Source organism: Mustela nivalis, assembly GCF_964662115.1.
Source record: "Mustela nivalis genome assembly, chromosome: 2".
In the NCBI taxonomy this organism is placed as follows: domain Eukaryota; kingdom Metazoa; phylum Chordata; class Mammalia; order Carnivora; family Mustelidae; genus Mustela; species Mustela nivalis.
In genome coordinates this window covers 107,972,701-107,991,588 of record NC_139021.1, presented here as the reverse complement: position 1 = coordinate 107,991,588, position 18,888 = coordinate 107,972,701, and the positions used below count along the sequence as shown (strand labels likewise).

Here is an 18,888-nt window from a genome sequence, read left to right as displayed (position 1 = left end):
TTGCCCATCACTGTCACATCATGAACGTCCATTCATGGGAAAACTCTTCAACACCTACAATTGAAAGAGGTGTTCTTTCCTTGCAAATACACATCATTTCCCACAGAAAACAAATCCCGTCGCTAACTAGGAAGGGCTAGACTGTGCCCCAAAGACACAAGTGTGTCTTTTCCAATCCCTGTTACTGAGTCAGTACGAAGTCTGTCTGACTGGCCGAGTCATTCGTTCCCTTTGCAGCACAGACTATTCCAGTCTTTTTCTCGATTCTTTCATTTGGTGAAATCACAGTCTTCTTTTGTTTGGTTGGTTTTCTTTGTTGTTCTTCCTTTACGTCAGTGAACACACCTTTTCTGAAATAAGGATTGCCAAGGGGGTCTCCAATCTGTGGGCTGCCTTTTCACTCTGTTCGCTGTTTCAGAAGAGGATGCTTTTTCTGGGCGGTCCTCTTGGGAAGCATCGTGATGCCAACATGAGCGCATTTCCGGGGGCATTTATCTTCGGCTCCCAGGTGCCCCTGACTCTTTGTATGCCAGCACCCTCCTGTTGGCTCAGGGGAGTCATCCAAGGTATTGGAAGGTCAGCTTCTAGAGACCCACCACTGACTTCTTCATATTCAGAAACGTCGTGGCTCCTTGTGTTCCTTTATGGTTCCCTTATCTATTCTAACAGCTCCTCTGTCCTGAGAGCATCACATTGTATGCTTTAGATCAGTGCTGCACGGAATCCGTTCCCCATTTATTCTAGGAACTGGGGCTTCACCTTAATCTCTTCGGGTCCAAAGACCTCCAGCAGCGCCTGGTGGGTGTGTGTGAGCCCGGGAACGTCTTCCCTTGATCAACGTCCCTGTCAGGCCAGCCACTGATGCCCGAGCAATACGCAGGAGAGCAGGCCTCCTCTCTCGCTCCTGGTTGGTGTCTAGTGCTGAGTGATCCAGGAGAGAGTCTGTCTAGCATCCATCATACACAGTCATTTATTATCTCAGCGCAGTACACGGAAATCATCAAGGGAACAAAAATGTCCAGTTGCTCACTCCCACTAGCCACACGTCAAGAGTCCCATAACGACTGGAGTTTCTGATGGTTGCGCTGGGAGGGGACAGCGGTCATGGGCATGCAGAACTGACACTGAGGTGACTGCTGCAGCGTCCTGGTCTCATTAGAAGGCATGAAACTCCAATCCCTGTCTCCTCCAAGGGCTCCGGCTCCGCCAGCCCCGTGAACCTCTGAGAGCACTGCAGAAGGGTCAGGCAGATGCTGCACGGCCCAGAGACATCTCAACGCACCTGGGATGAAGGGGTGAGGCGGTTTCTCTCCTAACGGCATTGCTCCTCTTTCAGTTCTTGCAGATCTACTGATAGAGAGCATCGAGGACTACTCCTTCAGTGAGGACGAAGTCTCTTCAGGTAGGGAATGGCACCGAGGAGGGGAACACTGGGACAGGGCTCCCGGGAACATGGGGTTGCCCCTGCCGCTCTGGAGAAGGAAGAAGGTGGGTCAAAAACCACCAAGGAAAGCAATGCTCTGTCACAGGCATGATTTGCTCATGTCACGGTCTCAGGATGAAAAGAACAGACGAGGTGTCCACGGGCTTTTAGGGTAGGCTGGGTTTGTCATCACCACTCGACTCCTTGCGCGGCTCCTTGAAGGATCTTTCCCATCAAAGCTGCTCGTGCCTCCCTTGGCCACTGCCACACGTCAAAGCTTGGTGGAGCAAAGCTCTTTGCTCATGGCCTATCGGGAATGGTGCACAAGAGATTCTGCATCATTCTTGGCACGGGCCCAGACCTGGTCATGCTCAGGACTTGGCGGCCCGAACCGCACTCTCCTGGGCAAGAGACACTACGCGACACTCCGTTCTGGTCTGAGCCAGGAGGTGTAAGACAGGTCTAAATTCTCTCCCTCATAACCTCCACTACCAAACCATCCTGGTTCTCTCCAAGCTGCTGTACTTCAAGGGGACGCCCAGAGCTGCAGAAGGGAAAGTGTACTTCTCCTGGGTTCACTACACAGGCTCCCGTAAATCGGAGCTTCTGCCAGCCTTCACACCCCAGCAGAGTCTGACCTGGGGACGTGTTCCCAAGGGTGGGATGCCCCTATGCAGCTGCCCTGGAGAACCCCTGTCGTGGGCCACGGTCCCCTGGGCCTGTGTGATGGGGCTGATGGACCTGCTTCACACACTTGCTGCCCCGGGTCCACTCTACCTCTCACTAGCTGGCCTCGAAGCATAGCACAGAGCCTCTTGGGAGCAGGGCCAGGGAGTCATGGTTCCTCTCACAAACCCACCTCGCTGGCCCACAGCCCTGGCCATGCTCCCCACTCCCTAGGCATGCCCAAATGGCAAACATTCCTCAGGCCTGCCCAGGGCCCTACACACACCCCGACCCCGTCCATTCCTGGCAAGCCTCAGCAGGAGCACTGGCAGGAATCCTGTGTTTCAGTAACCACACCGCTGGACGTTTTCCAGCCCTGAACAGCTGAGGGTGCCTGCACAATTTCCCATGCTCCTGTCTCCTGTCTCTGTAACACTTAGGGAAACAGAGGGCGTTGCGTTCCCTGAAACACGTCCCTGGGAAGGTCATCCCAGTCCCTGGGCAGACATGGGCTGTGGGGACGTGGTGGGCCATCTCTCCCGGCACTTCCCCAGCAATCCCAGACCCATGACAGCTGCTCCCAGCACAGACGGATCGGGGGATTGATTCCAGGGGACCCAGGATATCTCCTCTCTTTCCTTGGTGGCCCCCTCCTGGACAACAATAGGACTGGTGGAGCTTGGCAGGGGGAAGGACATGGAGCATCTCTAGGGGAGGAGGTGGAGGAGGAGGAGGAGGACGAAGTAGAGCAGGGAAGGACAGGAAAAAGGACAGAGGAAAACAACGTCCCGCAGAGGCAGTCTTAGGGACAGTGACAGCATCCAGGGGGGAAAGGATCACACAGCCAGGATTCCGGGTCTTGGAGAGAATCGGAGGTGGGAAGAGCAGGTGGGCAACCAGAGACCCCCCTGTACCCTGCGGAGATCAAACGACCAAGGCCAGGGAGGACTCGGAGCTAGGGACGCACCCCACTGAGGGCAGAGCCCAGCATCCCCAGAGCAGCAGGCCGTGGGTCGTCACCTGCACTAACTCCCCTTTGTTCTCTCTCAGGGCCAACCCCAGCACCCTCGCTGCTCCCTAACCCGAAGGATTCCACAGAAGGCGATTCCGATGGAAGGAGCCACCCTGCGCCTGTAATTCACTTCCACCTCCATCTCTTGGGCTTCCTCTCTCCTCTGTCCCTAAGTGCCTCCGCCCAGCTCTTCCCCTTTCCCTGCTTTGACGACGCCAACTCCGGAGGCCCTCGTCTCTGACAGGCACTCGGGCTCTGCATGGGAACTGCTGCATGAAATCCCTGGGAAGCCCTCCTCACCCCTTTCCTACCATCACCCTGACCCCTCACCGCGGACTCTGGGAAGCAGCCCCGGACAGCAGAGCAGGGAGGAGGGCTGGGAATCGGCAGGGCACGGATCACCCGGCTGGAGAGGCCTCGGGAAGGGAGGCTGGGCCTGGGTGTCCCCACTTGGTTCTCTGATGCCGGGGAGTCTGTGCTCATGCCCACTTCTGCTCTTGCTCTTAGCTCTCAAGAAACTTTCCTTCAGTGGACTTGGCGCAAACGACAAGGGAAGCAGAAGAAGAGGAGGACTCGGGAACGGGGTGAGTCGGGCAGGAAAAGGGGCCGGTGAACATGGATACACCTTTTCTATCATTGCCCCGTCCCTGTTGTGGGTACCTCAGCAAACAGCACAAAACCCGGGGTGCTGCCCTAGCCTCTGACCACAAAGAGGAGAGGAGAGGAAGATCCCAGTCCCTGCAGGCACTAGGAAGTCCTGAGAACATCCCACGGGGAACCTCCACCTGATCCCTGCAACTCCCTGTGGTGGTTGGGCGCTGTCGTCCAGGAGCTGCTGATCTTGGAGGAAGGGCCCTGGCTGCCTGGAGGGACTGGACCCCAGGCAGCCTAGGCACAGTGACCTTCTGGCAAAGGGCTCCACACCCCCCATTGAGCCCCTCCCTCTGCATGACCCAAACCTTGTCCTCCCACCCTGCAAAAGCCAGCAGACGGCTTGCTCCCGGACGACACTAGTCGCGAAGAGACAGTGGTGAGGTGGCCTCATCTCCCACTTCAGGCACGTGAGAAATGAGCAAACAAGACAGGCCCCCGGGCTCACAGGAGCAGGACAGCTCACCCCTCCCAGCGCTGCATCCCTGTGGGCGGGGAGTCAGGCCCGGTCTCCAGCTGAGTCATGTCCGCCAGCGACTCCCATACAATCTAACCAACACCTCCAGTCCCCTGAGCCTCCAAGATGCCTCGTGGGAGGTAGTGGGTCCCCTCATGGCACACTTTGCTTTGTGAGTTTCATACTCTAGAGACTCACCTCGATCCCTCAGTCGGCAGGGGAGACCCACCAGGGAAAGGCCACCCTGCCTACTCCCACCTTGCCCAACACCTGCCCACAGCCCGTGGACTGTGTGAACTCACTTCCCATGGGGGTCGGGAGCATGTCGTCTCTGCCACGCCACCTGCAACACTCATGTGGGCAAAGGCTCCCCCCACAGAGAAGGGCACGTCCAGGGCTCTCAGAGAGGCTGGGGAAGGGACAGCCCAGCAGGAGGAGGACCCCGCCGTCATGGAGGAGGACGCTCAGGGAAGGGGCCTGAGGGACCCTGGCAGTGTAGCCTTCATTCAGCTCCAGGGGGCCCACGGGAAATTCCCCTTTCTTCAGGTCATGCATGGGTCTTGCAGGAAAACCTCTACCTCAACACCTCAGAAGACACGTCCCGCAAAACCCCACAGGCCTCTGGTAAGGCCCAGGCCACACGCCACTCGCTATCTCACACCACTCTACCCTTGTCTCCACAGCTGCACCAAAGGACAGTGTGCCCACCACCCCAAGGCACCAGAGGCTCCTGGGGTGCTCCGACAAAGGAAGCGAGGCGGGCCCTGGGGCCTCACTTGCTGCTCCGATTTGGGCCCGGAGGAGGATTCGGCGTGAACGTACAGGGAAACACGCCTGCAGGAACGGCTCTCTTACGCCTGACCTCCGTAGGCCAAAGAGAAGACTTCTGGGCAGCCCACCAGAGGACGGCACTGGAGCCCCGAGGACAAGACGAGAGGACCCTCTGAGTCGGCCGCCACACCCAGAGTTGGCTGCCCGGGCCCTGCCGATGACGGACACTTGGAACACGAGGCAACCACCTGGGCCCACAACAGTCCATTGTGTGGGGAGAGTGGGCCACCTGGGACTGGGCGGGACAGCAGCCTTCCCGTTGTCTCCCCTGTCTGCTGCAGGGGCTGCTCCTCCTCCCGCTGTCCCCTGCAGTCCCCGACAACCCTGCAGGGCATGACACATGCAGGACAAAGCGGCACTGCCAGGGCCCCTTGACCACCCTGGGATCGACTCGAGGGGCAGCAGCCCTACCCCTGCTGGATTCCCCGAGGGTGCCGCACCCGAACCGCCCCCGTCACTTCGACGCACAGGACCGTGACCAATGCTGGGCTCAACACTGGCAGCAGCCCCACAAAACGGGCCCCGCTCAGCCTGTGTGTTTGGCAGCAGCAAGAGGTTTAGGGAGGAGAGGCTCTCCCCTGCACTCAGCGGCCTCTTCCTTTTACAACTCAGACAGCAGAGGCCTCCCCCAGCTGGGCCTCTGCCACCTGACCAGGAACGACCCACGCGGAGGGACAGCTCTACGCCCCTATTCAGCAGGAAGAAGCTACAGAAGATGAGACCGTCCTCCTTCAACAACCTTAACCACGCAAGGCTCCGCCCTGGTCAGGGGCACACGAGGAGGGAGGGGAAGGCTAGCTGAGCGCCAAGCAGGAGCTGGCACGCCACACCGCCCCCCAACCTGTGATACGGGGGACATCCCTCAGGCGCTCTGACTGCCCTCAAGCTGAGGAAAGGAAAAAACAGATTCTCCACAGATGGAGATCAAAACCCGGCAAGACCGGAGTCTCCCTCGGTTTGTAAAAGTCCTCCTGATTCTGCAGGAAGAGGCCTGCTTAACGAGAGCCTAGCGACCTGCCAGAGGCCCGGATCTCCGTTTCCTGAAGCCCTGACATCTCCCTCCCCTCCACGACACTGAGGGAGGCTGAGGCCGAAGGAAATGTCCGTAGGACAGAGTTTCTTTTCAAACGTGCAGTCCCTGGGATGGACCTGTGAGAGGAGGAATGTAACATTCCTCCAGGAAGCTCTGCACCATCTTTCAACTCATGCCTTCCTAGCAGGAAAAACCACCTTCCCTTCACAAGAGCAAAGCCAACTGTATCCTCAATGTCCTCTGCCCTCCTGCCACATTCTTGCAAAACCTCCCTTTTGCTTGACCTCCTCCAATGCCATCCCAGAAAGTCAGCCTCCTGTCACGACCCCAGCAAGCAGCCCTTTCTACCCAAGGGTCGTATCCCTGTTCTTTAATAAAAACTGCCTCCTGCCAGCAGAGCCGTCTCAAGACTTCTTTCTTGACCATCGGCCTTGAATGCTAACCTCTTTCCTACATCAGTCCTGTCTCCTGTAGGGCTCCTGTGGAAACAACCCTGCAACACGTTGGGCCCATTTCTGTCAACTCTTCCGACTCCATCCACCTCACCCACTGCACATTCTGTGTCCTCCAAGGACTGGACCCTTCTGTGATTCTTGCACTCAAACCCTCACATGGCCCCTCTTTCGGTCCTCGACGTGGCGGACGTTGCCCTTCTGAAACTCCCCAGCCTCCCATCCTCACTTTCTTTGTCTCGCAGGTTTATCTGGTCCATAGGTTCTCATCACCAACACGCTACAACCAGTTTCTGCTCCTGAGTAGAGGACTCCATTCCTTTCCTTTGTCCTCAAGCTCAAATCTTAAGTCTCAGATGTTTGTCTCACAACTTTCAAAATTCTTCTTTCCCCTAATGCCTCTCTACCAGTTTCTCTTCTTCCTTTTTCAAGCCGCCCGCCCTCCCTCCCTCCCTTCCTTCCTTCCCTCCCTACATGATCTTTTCGTTCTTTGTATTCCTTCCTCCCTCCCCCTCTTTCCTTTTCTCCTTCTGTTCTGTTAGTACCCACAAAGCACTTCAGTACTTTTTCACCAAGTGTTCCGGGACTCACTCTTTGTGTACAAGACCCAGGAGCTCATGGCAATTCGTTCCCTATTATAAAGGATGAAGGGAGACCCACACGGGGGCAGCTCAAAGGTCTGCTTCTCTGCAAGTCAACGGGAAGCTTCAGGGTCATGAACCCTGGCCTTCCACACTAGAGCTAGACACGGGCTACGCTAAGCATTCCCCACAATCCCCTGTCATCCAAGACCCTGAGCATACGGGCTGTCCCACCAGAGACCTGAAGAGTTTCATTTCTCGGCTGAAATGGGCCTCGAGTCAAGCCGCCGCCCGAGTGACTGGAAAAGTCAACTGGCTTCAGCAGGACTCACGGGTATATAGTCTTTGAAACGGAAACTTCATTTAATCAGCAGTTGACGTGGGGGTGAGGCTACCATGTAGAAAGATCTATCTGAATTCCGGAAAGGAACAAGGCACCCGACTACAAGTGGCTTGCAGGGGTAGACGCAGCGACCATTCCTGAAGGGAAGGGCTGGAACGCGTTCATTGAGTCAGGAAGGGAGGAACGTGAGGGAGCGATCCTGCCACAGCCCCTCGTGCTCTGGCCATTAGCAGAGGGTTCACACTGCACAGGAACACGGGCAATGCTGGGGCACAGCACGGAGATGTCTCACGTGCCTCACCTCACTCCGGGTGTGCTGTGTCCTGGGAAGACAAGCCTTGTATTTGCTGATAATGTGGAAGAGCCTCAGCCATGTGTCCCTGGTGCCAGGGAAATCAGAGCTCGTTCATCCTGGATCGCAGCACACCCGTCTCCCCAGTGTGGGAGAGCCCTTAGTCGGGGCACTAACCTCGGGAGACACGAGAGAACTCACCCTTCTGAGGAACGGAGACATGACACACATAGGGGGAACCACCCCAGGGCAGTGCTCACCTCTGTACACAGTAAGACCACCGGAGACGCACCTCGGGGATGGAACGAAGGTGGGAGACCCTTCCTTCAGAGAGCTCTGCTCTTCTTCATGTCCAGGACCTCACACGGGGTAGAAGCCATGTGCTGGGATGGCCGCACAAGAGCTCGCAGCAACAGGCATCCCTTCGAGGCCATGGGCACGTTCCCACAGACAGAAACCGGTTGAATGCCATCTTCAGGGGAAAGCATTTAGGCCAGCCACACCCTTAGCCAGTATCTGAGGATCCACACAGGCGGCAACCCCGACAAATGCAGTCAACGTGGAAGAGCCGTTCGATACAGGTCTCACATTTGGGGACACCAGACAACTCAGAGCAGCGAAATCTGTGTCTGTCATTACTGGGGCCCCACCTGTACCCAGAGCGCCCACCTTGCTCACCGCCACAGAAATCACACAGTACAAACCCCTTGTCTCCCGTCACTGAGGCAGAGCCTTCAGCCAGAAGTGGGCCCTTTCCCAACACCAGAGAACTCACACGGGGAGAGTCACTGGAGCGGTATCCTGGTGGGAGAAGCTTCAGGTGGGGCTCAGGCCTGAGGCTCCCGCCACCATCTCAGACTGTACTTCATCCCTCACAAGGGAGCGAAGGTGCAGGCACCCCTGGGACCCCTGCATCATCACTGTGGCTGACTGCCGAGGACATCCAATATGGGAATCCCATTCCTCACGGAGCCAACCCAGGAAGGACCTGGGAGGATTCGCACACAGGAAAATCCTCCCAGTCTGATGAGCAAAGGAACGGGCTCAGCTATCCCTTCTTCCCTAGCCAGCAATGACACCCTCACACCGAGGAATCACTGATCCCAACGCAACGAGGGGAAATTCTTCCCCGGACACTCCCATCAGAGAATCACTGGGCAACTACCTCCCAAGGAATTCCTCGGGGTGACACTGAGATACAAACTCAGACACTGCAAACACAGACAGCTGGGCCCCGTTCTGAGGGATGCGGAATGTGCTATTCCAGTAACCAATAGCCAGAAATCAAGCACATCTGCTCCGATCCAGCAGTACTTGCATAAAGGCCAGTCTCACCGAACAGGCGGGTCTCACAACACTGCACACTGTGCCAAGTAAGAACGGGGGACGTTTCCTTTACGACCTCTCACAACTGACACAGGTACTGTCTCTTGCTAGCAAGTGGGGTCACAGGAAGTAACGCTGCCCGGGATCCATGAGAACATCAAGTCGAGGGTGAGCTCGGAATCTCAGAACACAAGGCGATCAATGGATGTTCACGAAAACATGAACCTAACCATGTAGGTAGATCGCAAGGATGAATGGTCACAAGATTCAACAAACACATGGTTTGTGATCTACCTCTCACACCCTTCATTCTACTAATATTGTCCTCACAAAGTGCAAAGGATTTACAAATTAATTACACGCTTAGAAATATTTCTATTTACTTCACTTATCGGAGAGTGACAGAGCTAGCAGGGCGCAAGAACAGTCGGGGTCGGGCAGCGAGGAAGACGGAGAAGGGTGCCCAATACAGGGCTTGATCCCCCAGGATCCAGGGATCCTGACCTCAGCCAAGGGCAGATGCTTACCCAACTGCACCACCTGGGGGCTTGCAAATTAATTTCATCTCATACAAAGGTGTTCTTTGGAAGACCTGTGTGGACCAGGGCACGAAAACCTCGACAGTTCAGCATCAGGCAGTGAGGGCTTCCTCCCCGTCTATGAGAACGTGGGAGCCAAGGGCTTTTCTCCACCACCAAGTCAGCTACGTATCTCTGGGCCCGAGAGGGTGTACGACCACTGCAGACATGGAAATACTCCCCGATTCGGAAGATTTTAGAACAGGAGGGGGTTCTTACACTCCCTTCCATAAAGACAAAGCCTGTCCAGGAATGCCTGCAAGGTTCCTTCAGTTTACGGACCAATGTTTGGCTTTGGTTCAGGTTATGATGTCAGGGTTATGGGACTGAGCCCGGAGTCAGGCTATGGAAGGCATGGGGAGCCTGCTGAAGGGTCCCTCTCATCCTCTGCAACTCCCACACCCCCACCAAAAAGAAACAGGAGAGAGAGAGAGAGAGGAGAGAACGTGTGCCGAAGTCCACTCAGACATCCATTTGTAAAGATGCCCGGGATTCGTGGCTCTAGATGAATGGCCCAATAAAGCAAGTGTGGGCAGAACGTCGATGGTCGAGAGAATGTTTATTTATTAAGTTTTATTTTATATAAAAGAATTTATTTTTTATTAAGTCAGTCGTGTGTCTTACTAAGTCAGGCTGCAATAACTCAGGACTCTGCTACCAGGGGCAACATGGAGTTCAGAGGTTTTGTGTGGGGCAGGGACTTGCAGAGCCTTCTCCATATGTACCCAGAAGTAAATTTCCCCCACAGCCAACTCTAGACATTCTGGTTAAGGGTACATCTCCAAGTTAATCAACAAGAAGAGGCTATCATTTCCTCCGGAAGAGAGATGAAGCCGGCAAGAAAGACACCCAAGTCAAGGCCTGAACCTCAACCCAGGGGGGAGATTCAGAACCAAGACAACTTACCACTGCGATGCACGTGCAACAGGGAGATGGCAGCGGTCACACTCCTGGACGTGCTGCACTTCCATCTGCACTGAAGAGACAGAGGCCAGACGCTTTGGATGCTGCCCAGGAGGCCACGTCCCCTGAGCCTCGAAGCACCACCTGTAAAAACAAGGAGAGCATTCAGTCGAGGTCTCAGGACCCACACATGGGGAGACACAGAGTCACCCATAACGGAAAGCAGGCCCCTCCCTCCCAGCAGGGAGCGCAGGCTCAAAAAGGCCAAAATCACAGGGCCCTGCCATCTGTCAAAGTCTTAGCATGGCTGCTGGAAGACCTTCCCCTAATACATGCTTAGAGATTTGGCTTCCAGAACTCAACACAGGAAAAGAAAAAAACCAACCAAAAAAAAAACCCCCAACAACAACAACTACCTTCCCCTTCCCCAACACCCTTCCACTATAGGGTCGTGGCTAAGGCAGACTTCACACTGCGCATTTTGCCCTGATAAACGTCAACCCTCCAATAAAGCACAGAGCGTAGAGCTAGGCTTGGGCACCCCAGCGACCTGGCTGGCTGCCGTGGCTGCCTGGGCCTGCCTGCCTCCCTCCCTCCCTGGCTCCAGTCCTTTCCTATGAGCATCTGCCTGGGCCCTGGTACTCTGGCTCTGCCCCAGGTACTCCGGTCTCTGGGTGCAGGCCGTCAGAAGGCAGTTGAAGGGTCGCAGACTCCAGCCGGCCGGCCCTGTGCTCCGCTCAACCCAACCACCGTGGTAACCAACATGGGCCCAGGTGCCAGATCGAACTGCAGCCCCCACCCTCCTGCTCAAACACAGGTTCCCCTCAGAAGCAAGGCACATCGGCCCCAAATAACCTGCCCTTTAGCCCCCACCCCACCGCCCTGAATATCCCCTTGGAACGGAAGCCCCAGAAGCCAACACAACCACCATTCCAGGCAGTGCATTTCACTCATCCTCACATCTTGCACAGGTTGTCTGAAGGGTCCAGAAAAACCCGCCTACGTGCTGCTGTGATGTGAGGAACCCTTCACTTCCCCAGAGTTTGAAAGGTCACCTGACCCATTTTGGAGGGCTGTCCCAGCGACCACGCCCACTCCTCCTGCCACCCTGGGACTCTGCCTGCAGAAAAAGAACAAGAAAGAACAAGAGTTGGTGATAATGTGAAGAAAAAGGAACCTTGTGTACTGATGGTGGGGATGAAAACTGGTGCAGCCATTATGGAAAAAATGGGAGGTTCCTCAAAAAATTAAAAATAGAACTGTCATGTCATATGTTCATATGTCATATGTTCCAGTAATTCCATTACTGGGTATTTGCTCAAAGAAAAGGAAAACATTTGAAAAGATACGTTTACAGTGCAGCACTATTTACAGTAAGCAAGATATGGAAGAGCCCGTCAATAGATGAATGGATAAAAAAGACATGACGTATATATATAGATAGATAGATAGATAGACAGATCTCTAATAGAATAGTACTTGGCCAGAGAAAAGAATGAAATCTTAACATTTGCAACAACATGGATAAATCTAGAGGGTTTAAAACTAAATAAAATAAGTCAAAGAAAGACAAATATCCTATGATTTCAATCATATGTGAAATTTAAGAAACAAAACAAAGCATAAAAGAGACAAAAAAAAGAGACTCACGAATATACAGAACAAACTGGTGATTACTAGAGGGAAGGTGGGTGGAAAGAGGGCATGAGACAACGAGGGTGTATCACTGAAAAGGAAAAACAAAACTCGATCTGAAGTCATTATTATTGTCTACGTAGAAAATCTCAAGTAACTTATAAAAAGAAAAAAAAACTATTGGAAGTAATGAGGAAATACCAAAACATCATAGGATACAAGGTCAATATAAAAAAGTCAACTATTTTCCTATATCTGAATAAAGAATTGAATTCCATATTTTCAAATGAAAAAAATACCATTTACAATACACCCCTAGAAAGGGGTACTCAAGTATAAAATCTAACACAATACATATATACAGGAAGACAAACCTGATGGAAGAAATCAAAGATCTAAATAAATGGAGAGAGAGTTCGTATTCATCGGTAGAAAGACTCAATATGGCTAAGAGGTCAATTCTTTCCAACTTAATCTATAAATTCAATGAAATCCAAATAAAACCTCCCAGTTATCTTGCAGATATTGACAAGAAGATTCTGAAGTTTACACAGAAACGCAAAAGATCTAGAAGAGCCAACACACTGGACACCTGGGTGGCTCAGGTGGTTGAGCATTTGCCTTCAGCTCAGGTCACGATCCCAGAGTCCTGGGATGAAATCCCGAGTCAGGCTCCTTGCTCAGAGGGGAGCCTGCTTCTCCCTCTGCTCTCTCTGCCTCTGACATCCCGTTTGTGCTCTCTCTCTGACATATAAATAACATCTTTAAAAAAAGTTTAAAAAAAAACAGAACAGCCCACACAATGTGGAAGAAAAATGAGAATTCACCTTACCTGGTCTTGAGACTTACTATAAAGCTACTAGTAACCAAGACAGTGTGTTAGTGCTGAGAGAGACACACAGATCAACAGAACAGATTACAAGGACCAGGAATAGATCCACCAAAATAAAGTCAAACATTTTTTGACAAAGGCACAAAGGGAATAAAAGGAGAAGAGACAGTCTTTCAACAAATAGTGCTCAAACAACTGAATGAACACTCATGCAAAAGAAATGAAACTAGACACAGACCTTACACAAGTATTAACTAAAATTGAATCAGAGATCTAAATGTAAAATTGCAAGAATAAAGAATACAGGAGAAAAATCTCTCGGACACTGGATTTGATGATGAGTTTTTAGATAGAACAGAAAAAGCGTATTCCACGGGGGAAAACATGCGTTGGATATATTAAAAAGAAAGTCGTCTGCTCTGTGAAAGACATTTTTAAGAAAATGAAAGGATAAGGCACAGACAGGGAGAAAATATTTGGAACACAGATATCTAATAAAGGCTTTGTGTCCAACATGAGAAAACAGCTCTTAAAGCTTCAATAGTAAGAAAACAAATGACCAAATGAAAAATATGCAAAAGATTTGAACAAACACTCCACCAAAGATATAAGGATAGCAAATAAATACACGAACAGATAGATGCTCCACATCACCTCAGTGGGGATATGCAGACAACATGACACAGGTATTGGAATGGTTACATCAAAAATAATGACAGTACCAATTTCAGGTCCAGAATCAGAACAACAAGATTCTGATTCATAGTTGGTAGGAACAAAAACTGATACAGCCACTCTGTAAAAATAGTTTGGCAATTTCTTGCAAAGCTAAACATACATACATACATACATACATAACCAACACAGCAATTTCACACCCTATGTTTTTGAAAACTTATGTTTTAAAACCTACATGCGAATACTCTGAAATCACGTATGTAATTCTGAAATCATGTGTATGTATTCTAAAATTGAACTATCAAATAAATGAAATTCAGATATTAGCTAGATTCTCACTGTTAATGCAGGAGATTACAGACAAGCAAGGAGAGAAGGTTAGAATGTTCCATTTGGTAATGATTACAACAGGAGACAACAGTGGGAATACTTAGCTTACTATAGATACAGATGGTTACATACTAAACTATTTATAGACACATGTATATACACGAGAGAGTATATACATATTCCCTTCTTGAGTTAGCTGAGAGGGTCTTTGAGCAATGACTTCCCAGTCACAACAGACACACCTAGTCCCCCAATCTTGGTTTCTCATACTATGCTCCAATGAAAAGAACCAGAACTACTGAGGCGGGGGAAATGGCTAATCCTAGGGCAGGAAAGACAGAAGATGAACCTGGAAAACCTACTGCCACAGAGTAAGGAAGAAATATTCAAACAATAACAGGGTATGTCAATAGACAAGGGAACCAACAGAAGGTGCCTTTTAAAAAATTTATTGACTTGTTTTTGAGAAAGTAGGAAAAGGAGAGAAAGCATAAGCAGCAAGGAGGAGCACAGGGAGAGAGAGAGAATTTCTATTTATTTACTTACTTACTTACTCATTTATTTATTTGACAGAGAACACAAGTAGGCAGAGAGGCAGGCAGAGAGAGGGGGGGGAAGCAGGTTCCTTGCTGAGCAGAGAGGCAGATGTGGGGCTCCATCCAAGGACCCCGGGATCACGACCTGAGCCTGAGCCTGAGCCAAAGGCAGAGGTTTTAACCCACTGAGCCACCCAGGCACCCCAAGAGAGAAAATTTCAAGCAGGCCCCACACTCAGCAAAGAGCCCAACGTGGGGCTGGATCCCAGGACCCTGAGATCATGACCTGAGCCAAAATCAAGAGTTGGACACTCAACCAACTCAGCCACCCAGGTGCCCCTAGAAGATGCTTTTACTAACCAACCTGAAACAACTTGAGCAACAAAAAGAACAAGGTATCATTGTACTATAACCAAAATATAAAATAACTAGCCATGAATTCATGCTGATAGTAAATAGAACAGAAAAATCTCCTATGCAGAATTCCTGATAATTTATGTACATAATCATGTAGCTACTCCAACAGGAAGGAGGTATAGTGTAAGTGGTATAGTGTAATTGCCCACTTCCTTCCAAGGAGTACAGTATGAGGACAGAGAAAACAAAGTAATAAGTCATGTCCAGAGCACTAACCCTTGATATCATAAGACCAAATCACATTTTATCTCTGTGGTCTTCCTCCAAGAAACCCATAACCTCAGTCTAATCATGAAAACAACAGCAGACAATTCCCAATTGAGGGACATTCTTCAAAACACCTAACTGTACTCCTCAAAACTGCCCAGGTTATCAAAAACAAGGGAAGTCTGAGAAATTGTCACAGCCAAGGGGAGCCTAAAGAAACGACTAAGTGAAATGTGGCATTCTGAAACAGAATACATGCATGGGGAGAAAACACCAGGGTCAACTATCGAAAGACAAATCACATCCCATAAAATAAGAGTTTGCAACCCATTAAATGGACAAGCACTAGTATCCCTAATCTATAAAGAGCTAGACACTGAAGAAGAAAAACAAAAAAAGCCACAAACCTAAGAGGAAAATGGGCAAAAGATATGAACAGAGGGTTCACAGAAACGTAAATACCTCTTTCAGATACATGGAAAAATACTTAACCTCACTCATAGTTAAGAAACTTGCAGATATAAACTTCATAAAATACCATGTTTATCTTTCCACTGCCAAAATTCCAGAAGTTGAACCACGTGTTTTATGGGAGAAGCTGTGGAGAAACAAGCACTCAGGCGGTGTCGATGGGAGTGATACAAAATGATACCATAATCCTGAATGATCGAGTTATCAATTCTATGCACCCGTTGACCTGGTAGCGCACTTCTGGGAATTTATTGGATAGAAAAAACCTATATGTACAAGGTCATTCATTAGAACATGGTTTGTAATAGCAAAAGGTTTGAAATAATGCATAACTAACAATAACCAGTTAACGAACTATGGAACGTCCATGCTTGAATTACTGTGCAGTTATAACAAAGAAACAATCCATGTTCTGTTTAGATACAGATGTCTGGGACAGGCTTTTAAGAAGTGACAAAAAAGCAAAGGAAGAACAGAAAATCACGTATAGACTTGTTACTCAAAGTGTGGCTCCCTGAACAGCAGAGTCAGCTTCACCTGGGAGCTTTTTAGAAATGCAAAACCCAGGGCCCCCACCAGATCCACTAAATCAACACCTGCATTTTAACAGGATGCCAGTGGTGTACAGCTGCATCTAAGTTCAGAAACCCTAAAGATGATGGATTCCCTTCCAAATAAAAGTAGGGGGCATACAAGATTATCTTTTAACTGAAAAAAGCAGCACTGCTAGGACAAACAAGACAGACAGATATCTACAGCAGGAAGACCATAACTCCAGTTTGTCTGGGACTGTCCCAATATAGCCAGATGTCCCATCATAACTTTATGGAACCTCTTTCATTCTCAGTGGAAGTGTCTCAGTTGAGATGAAAAATGTCACCCTTCCTAGAGGGAACATCACTTAACCTTTAACCATGTTATTACTAATTCAAAAGTATTTTATTAAAAAGAGAGAGAGAGAGAGAAGACCAGTCAGAAAAAAAGCACAGACTGAAAAAAAGCAGTGAGCCAAGGATGGTTGAGCAACAAACCCAAGGAGAGGCAACGTCTGGGGCTAAAGGGAAAGACAACTTTGTGAGGAACAGTAAGGGGATGTATCAGAGTTAAGAAAGGAAAGCTAGCAGGCAGGTGTCAGAGACAATAGAGACTGAGGATTATGCTGCAGGATGGTCAAGTAAGACAAAGCCAAAAACTGGATTTGACTACAATTTGGTAGCCTTTTCCAGAGCTGACTCAGGTGAATGTCGAAGAAGCAAGAATGCATTCATGAAGTTGAAATATGAATGAGAAATGCAGAAACCAAAGCCAGAACAGTCGGCTATTCAAGCTAGAGATGTGAACAAGCTGACACAAACCCTTAGGGAGAGTCATCTGGAGGACGCGTGGTCCCTCCATTCCACCAGATCTTCAAAGTCCTATTCCTGCATCAAGCAGTACCATGAGAGAGCTGTCTACTCAGACCTCATTGCTTGGTCCCCTGAAAAGCATCCATACACTTCTAGCACAATGCTGTGTCTATCAGAAATGATTATAGGCAATTTCAGTGTTATTAGAAAAATCAAAGGAAGTTTTACAACTTGCACAACTCTGTGAAATTAAGAGTCCTGCTTCTCATTCTACCAACTGTTCTTTGAATTTGCTTGATATACTTGATATACTTCCCTTCAAGTAATTCTTGCCTATTTCTATTTTTTGGGTTTTTTTTTTTTTTTTTAAGATTTCATTTATTCATTTGACAGTCAGAGATCACAAGTAGGCAGAGAGGCAGGCAGAGAGAGAGGAAGGGAAGCAGGCTCCCTGCTGAGCAGAGAGCCCAATGTGGGGCTCGATCCCAAGACCCTGGGATCATGACCTGAGCCAAAGGCACGGGCTTTAACTCACTGAGCCACCCAGGAGCCCCTCTATATTTTTTGGTTTAAAAATATGAATCCTTTCAAATTTTAGAAAACTCATTTTCAAACAAAGTGGAAATAAACAAACAAAAAGCTCACCTGGGATGTGTTCATTTTCTGCTCTTAGTGGAGGAGGGACAGCTGAGGAAGAAGGAAGGAAGAAGGAAGTTAGAAGAGACTTGGCCTGCCTTACAGTTCTTGAATTTACCTGCCCACACAGCTCCACATACAAGATACTTATGTCTCCATGTGTGGCTCCGATAGATGTTGAGCTTAGACATGATACTTTTCACTGAGTGAATGTAAACATTTGTTTCTTATTGATTTATTACCAATTTAGGTTCTGTGACACAGAAAAATTAAAAACATGAGAAGATGAGTTGAACATTTAACAGTAACCTAAAGGAGGAAACATTATGGCTTTTTCAGAACTGATGTGGGAAAAATTAAAAATTAAAAATCTCAAGCCACACTGTTCATCTGTTTTCCTGTGAACACTATTAATCCCCTGAGGTCAGAAAATCCAAGAAACCTCTGGAAAAAAGAGATCGGGGTATTTAAGGCAAGATAAAAAATAAATGTTTAATATTTGTTTCTTACAACTTTCAAAAGGTCTTTTTTTTTTTAAGATTTTATTTAACAGAGAGAGGGGAGGGGAGAGCAAGCACAAGCAGACAGAATGGTAGGCAGAGGCAGAGGGAGAAGCAGGCTCCCCGCTGAGCAAGGAGCCCGATGTGGGACTCAATCCCAGGACGCTGGGATCATGACCTGAGCTGAAGGCAGCTGCTTAACCAACCGAGCCACCCAGGCGTCCCTCAAAAGGTCTTTTAATGAGAAACTATCTTTGACGTAATTAACAGTGACAAAATGAGCCATGGCCTGGGAATTTGCAAACCTCACTTTTAACCATGGTTCTGCCACCAACAAACTGCATGATCTTGGTAAGTCACCTTCTCAGGCTCAAGTTTTTTTTTTTTGGTTTTTTTTTTTTTCATTTCTCAAATAAGGCCAAAACAGATAGCCTCGTGCCTGCACTACCATCCTATATGTCTATAAGGCCAGGAGAGCAGGAACCTCTGCATCTTTCTAGATGCCATCAACAATGGCAAATGGGGAATGGAAAATGAGGGGAGGAGCGGGTGTTCAGGGAGGGGTGATGACAGAATTTCCTTCGCTATGGCTGCTGCCCTGTCTGCCCTCACAGACTCTCCAAAGAAGTGACATTTCCTGTGTAGCCTGCATGCCCACCCTCTCAGCTCCAGCTCACCTCGCTCTTCTTAAATTTGTCCCAGACCTTCCACAGTCACACAGCCTGCGATGGCTTCAGGATACTGTCATGCTT

At 49.6% G+C, this 18,888-nt stretch overlaps 2 protein-coding genes across 2 annotated transcripts in view; one reads left to right on the top strand and one right to left on the bottom strand.

Moving 5' to 3' along the window:
* Positions 1-17,889, bottom strand: part of LOC309859811 (uncharacterized protein) — a 40,286-nt gene extending 22,397 nt beyond the window's left edge. The window contains exons 1-4 of the mRNA XM_082720919.1: positions 17,784-17,889; positions 17,646-17,687; positions 11,604-11,668; positions 10,552-10,692 (exon numbers count right to left, since the gene is read on the bottom strand). Of these exons, the coding sequence (XP_082577045.1) occupies positions 10,552-10,692; positions 11,604-11,668; positions 17,646-17,660 (221 nt within the window). The 5' untranslated portion in view covers positions 17,661-17,687; positions 17,784-17,889. The remainder of the gene's footprint in view (positions 1-10,551; positions 10,693-11,603; positions 11,669-17,645; positions 17,688-17,783) is intronic.
* LOC309859810 (uncharacterized protein) lies at positions 2,933-6,188 on the top strand. Its single transcript, XM_082720918.1, has 4 exons — positions 2,933-2,977; positions 3,140-3,222; positions 3,609-3,685; positions 4,893-6,188. The coding sequence occupies exons 2-4, from the start codon at positions 3,200-3,202 to the stop codon at positions 5,375-5,377; spliced, it is 585 nt and encodes a 194-aa protein (XP_082577044.1). The 5' UTR covers positions 2,933-2,977; positions 3,140-3,199; the 3' UTR covers positions 5,378-6,188.
* Positions 17,890-18,888: the final 999 nt, after the last annotated feature.